The 4,880-nt window shown below is 42.6% G+C and overlaps 1 protein-coding gene across 1 annotated transcript; it reads left to right on the top strand.

The window, feature by feature from the left end:
• The first annotated feature begins 1,220 nt into the window (after nucleotides 1–1,220).
• On the top strand, nucleotides 1,221–4,627 carry LOC111775478 (seminal plasma protein HSP-1-like). The gene is made up of 5 exons (XM_070225620.1): nucleotides 1,221–1,310; nucleotides 2,375–2,419; nucleotides 3,446–3,577; nucleotides 3,776–3,925; nucleotides 4,461–4,627. The coding sequence occupies exons 1-4, from the start codon at nucleotides 1,235–1,237 to the stop codon at nucleotides 3,913–3,915; spliced, it is 393 nt and encodes a 130-aa protein (XP_070081721.1). The 5' UTR covers nucleotides 1,221–1,234; the 3' UTR covers nucleotides 3,916–3,925; nucleotides 4,461–4,627.
• Nucleotides 4,628–4,880: the final 253 nt, after the last annotated feature.

Genomic DNA, 4,880 nt, shown 5'->3' with positions numbered 1-4,880 from the left:
TCAAGTCCTACTTGGGCCATCGTGTTCCCTAGATTTCTCTTTTAAAATGTGGCTAGATCACTGCTTTTTTTACCCAAAGCTCCCCAAACTTGTAGCATATAGATGTGTCTTAGAGTTTGCCTCTGGAAGTTGTTGTTGTTTTGGCCAATGTCCATAGGTATGTGTTTATTTGATGACTGAAGCATCAAGGAAAATGAGCTGGCAATTGGAGTCATCTAGGAGAGGTGTTCTGAAGGTTAGGCCTGTGCAGTTGCCTTCAAAAAGGTGACACTTTTTGAGGTGAGAGTGGAGATACTCTACCTTTCACTACACAGTGTGTGGTTAAATTGGAAGGGTAGAAGGAGGCAGGGAGGACAGACAGAAGGACCCATGTGTTCCCACCAATGGTGAGCTGGTGTTCAAGGAGCACCTATTGTATACATAGTCCTTATGCCAGGTTAAAGTTCTCAGTATACAAAACTCACATCACACTGTATGGAAGGGATTGTTATGTGCATTTTGTAAGTGAGAAAACTGAGGTTCAGCGCAAGGGAATGATTTCATCACGAGTAGAGAAGAGCTCCAGGTCTTTCTGCTCTCGTCTGAAGATGGGTTGTGTTTCCAATTTGTCTTGAGTTTTGAGCCACGATGGGGAAGGCATTTGGAGACAATCAATATGGTTGAGTTTGGCATGTGTTAGGGAAACTTTCACTATGAAAATGCCCACTAGACCAGGTGAGTCTAACAGTGGATCTTCCCCAATGCGTCCTGTGCCCTTGAGGAGTTCTCTGAGCCTCAGTTTCCTCCCCCTCCTTCAAATGGAACCCTGCATGGCTGCCTCATCAGGTTGCTTTGAGTCTCTTACAAGAAGCTGGTTGAGCCTTGTACCTGATGCTGAGACTGTGGTCAGGAAATGAGATGGATGGTGTCGAACACCATGAGAGAAAATGGTCTTTTCATCTCTCCGTGATTCCTTTGCTGGGTCATCAGGCACTGGAACTGAAAAATATGTTACAAACATTTTTACTACATTTTAAACTAGTGAACCTCAGAGACTTTATATAGCTAGCCAATGTTCTGTGCATGCTACCTGAGAGATAAACTTGAACTTCATGCTCTCAGGCTTAGGAATGCACAAGCACTCCCCTGGTGAGGTTGATTTTTATCAGGTCATGGAGCTGTGGGGTAAGGTGTAAGGGGGTAGATAAAAAGGCAGTGGCTATTGATGTTTTCAGTCCCAGCAAGGCAAGCTGCCATGGCACCGCGTTTGGGAATCTTTCTGATTTTGGCTGGCACTTGTATCTTTCTCCAACTGGACCATGTGGATGGAGGTGAGGGAGGGGAGAAGGGCTTGAATTGGTGTGGAAGAACCTGCACCAGAAACGGGTTGGTGTGTAATAGAATAATAATAATAGTGGTGACATGAAATATATCTGCCAATTCTTGAGTATGTCCCAAGGACAAGACGCTATTATGGCCTTTACATTATATTTAAGTTTCAAACAAGTATTTGTAATGTAAACCTAGTCAATCTTAGTAAAAGCCAATGATATTACTGGCTATCAACCCTCATGACAGCTGCCTCATTCCTAAATATCCTTCCAATGTCCCAGCCATGGGCAGCCTCTATACAGGGTTAGCTAAATTGTTCAAAGAAAGAGTTTTTGATGGAAATATAATTCAATATTTGGAATAACAGGAAAGATGTAGTCTCATGTAAAATCTTATGATTTCTGTGGTGTAATTCATTTGTGGCAGTATAATAACAGTGAGAAAGTGTAAGAATCTTACTCATCTTTTATGTTTAGCTCTCTAGTACTCACATACAGAGTGTATCTGTTTAGACAAAACATGGATGTAAAAATGTAAAAAAAATACAGTATTGCCAATTCTCATCACTACATTGTATAGTAGATTACTAGAACCTAAAATTTAAAATGTGTTAAGTGGGGTCCAAGCCCCATAGCCAAGTGGTTAAGTTCATGTGCTCTGCTTCAGCAGGCTAGGGTTTCACCAGTTTGGATCCTGAGCACGGACATGGCACCAGTCATCAGGCCATGCTGAGGCAGCGTCCCATATGGCACAATCAGAGGACCTAAAAATAGAATATACAGCTATGTACTGGGGGGCTTTGGGCAGAAGAATAAGAAGAAGAAAAAAAAGAAGATTGGCAACAGATGTTAGTTCAGTTGCCAATGTTTAAAAGAAATTTGTTAAGTGGGAAGATCTTGTGTTAAGTGTTCTTACCATGATTAAAATATTTATAAAATTTTAGTGTGGAAAAAAAAGAAAGTTATAGATGCAGAGCAGGTCCTGCTATAGAATGTAATCAGAGTGCTTAAATTTTGTTCTGACCCCATCTCCATTCATCTCCTCTTCTCCTGAATTTGTCCAGCTCTGAAGCCGATGGGGGCTCACCCTTCTGCTACAGTCAAACCAGGTAATCTATTTGAAAAAAAATGAAACAAAACAACAACCAAATAAATCCAACTAATGTGTGGGGAGGGAACTGTGATTGAGATTCTTATGAGATATTTAACATGCAAGAGGTAACTTTGCCTGCTCATTAATCTCTAGGGTGTGTGTGAGGAACAAGGGGCCCTCCATAGAGGTGTTTACTTATTGAGGCTAAGTAGCCTACAGACAGGGGGACTGGAATCTCACCCTAGGTCAGTGTTTCAGGGCTGGTGCCATATGCCAAGGTAAATAGGGCCTTATTCCAAGGGATGGTGTTCGAATAAGGGAGCTTGTCCAAGAGGCATGAAGCAGGATTGGATAGGGAGATAGTATTCAACAGGAATATGCACGTGAGTTGTGGAGAGTTGACATCTGTGACCAGGAAATCCGCTGATGAGGCTGACAGAATTCATCAAGTCTAAAGATGCCTTGGCCAGGTCCACATAACCACAAAGCCCTCTGTCTTTCTGGAATTTTCATCTTCGATCCATTAAAATGGCTAAGTCAGTGCACATTGAAACTATCTTAGATCTGCCATGATTGTGGCACAGATAAAAATCATGCTTCCATATGATGTGAGGCAGAATATTAATGACAAGAAGAAGAAATTGCCTGTGTTCACAGAGATAGAATCTCTTTAGACTTTTGGTATTGAATGTGGGAAAGCAGAAACTACAGCTCTAGACACAACTGAACAACAGGTGACAAATATTATGATGAAAAATCAGGTTACTTTGTTGTCTGGCAAGCTCATCCATTGCCTGGAGCTCCAATATCCATGGAAATGCCTCTGGGTAAATGTCACTGGAAGTTAAAGAGCCTTTCCTAGTTCCTGAGGGTAGAGATCACTTCACGTTGACCTTAACATCCCTGATGCTTAGTAAAGGGCTTTCTACATGGCAGGCCCTTGGTGATGATGAGCTAGCTGGAATAGAAACTTTGCAAGAGTTACTGCTGAGATAATGATACGCTGAAGAGCTGATGGCGACAACGTCTTTGCTTTTTGCAGAAAATAAGTGTGTCTTCCCATTCAACTACCGAGCTGATCGGTATTATGATTGCACTAAGGCTGATTCGTTTTACCATTGGTGTTCCTTAACTGAAGATTATAGAGGGAGTTGGAAATATTGTGCTGCCACAGGTGAGTATGGAGCTTATCCTCATGTGATGAGCATGTGGCTTCCCTCTGAAAGGGGATGCTTGCATAATTGCTCACTGATGTAAGCATCAGGCTTTACCTTGTCTTAACTAACATGTTGCATTCATGTCCCTTTCTCTTGATAACACACAGAAAATGTTTTCTATGAAGCACTTTCTCACCCATTCCTTGTACTTTCAGACTATGCCAAATGTGTCTTTCCCTTTGTCTATCGTGGCCTAACATATGAAAGTTGCACAACTGATGGGAGTCTTTTTCGCATTTCTTGGTGCTCAGTCACTCCTAACTATGATCATCATGGAGCTTGGAAATATTGCTAGTAATAAAAAGGTAAGTGTCCTGGGGATGATGAGAAAAGGTGCGAGTGATCAGGCATGAGATAGAGCTGGAGAAAAAGATGGAAAAAGAAGACAGAGAGAGAAGTTAGAAGGCAAGAGGAGACAGGTTGAGCGAATGGGAAGAGGTAGAAAGGATGTAGGAGGAAGAGTAGGGAGCAGAGGTTTGGAGAGGAGGGAGAGGAAAAAGGAGAGAAAAGGTACAAGATGAGTAAGGGAATAAAGACAGAATACAAAAGATGAAGAGTTAGAAAAGGAATAAGAAAGAGAGTTTGCAGGGTTAAAAATGGAACGACGAGTATCTGGGGAGGATTAGTGGCAGGAGAACGTACAGGGAGAAAAGGTGAGAGACAGAGAGGAAGAGACAGTGAAATATCTTATGAGAAGCATGTGAATGCAGCAGTAGAGATAGGGAAGAGCAGGTAGGACAAGGAGGAAAAGAGAAACAGCTTGGTACTCATGTGACTGACTGGAAAAATAAGTAGAACTCCTTAACATGGACAGCAACACCTTGTTAAATTGCTGTACAGTGCATCTAACCCATGGCCATGAATGCAATGAAGCCTCTGAAATCTCCATGGGAAAATCAAGAAATCTCAAGCACAAAGGTGATGCTCTGTGCAACAGAGGTGCAATCCTTTCCTTGAAACTCCACTTTGTTCCCACCGTGCATGGATTCAATCAATAAACCACTTTCTCTGCAGGTGTGGTTCTGTTTCCCGTTCATGAAAGGAACCATCTTTCCAATGGGAGGGTCTCAGTGTGCCCAGCTTGATCACACAGGATCTTCATGTCCTGGCCCTCTCCTCCTCCAGACCTTGTGTGGTGATGGAACATAACACACATTAGAATTCTCTTTCCTGTGGGCTTGATTGAATATTGATGGTGTAGTGTGGAGTCCACTGGGTGTGGGTGGGAGGAGGGTCCCAGAGGGTATGGAGAGCTGGTCC

Source organism: Equus caballus, chromosome 10 (genome assembly GCF_041296265.1).
Source record: "Equus caballus isolate H_3958 breed thoroughbred chromosome 10, TB-T2T, whole genome shotgun sequence".
In the NCBI taxonomy this organism is placed as follows: domain Eukaryota; kingdom Metazoa; phylum Chordata; class Mammalia; order Perissodactyla; family Equidae; genus Equus; species Equus caballus.
Note: the sequence above shows the minus strand (reverse complement) of the source record. Positions and strands in the feature narration are given on the sequence as shown.

Excerpts from the sequence above, each read along its gene's own strand:
- LOC111775478 (XM_070225620.1), top strand. The coding sequence starts at position 1,235 with ATGGCACCGCGTTTGGGAATCTTTCTGATTTTGGCTGGCACTTGTATC. Across the intron at positions 2,420-3,445 it reads TTCTGCTACAGTCAAACCAG|AAAATAAGTGTGTCTTCCCA; the intron begins GTAATCTATTTG and ends TGCTTTTTGCAG. Across the intron at positions 3,578-3,775 it reads GAAATATTGTGCTGCCACAG|ACTATGCCAAATGTGTCTTT; the intron begins GTGAGTATGGAG and ends TTGTACTTTCAG.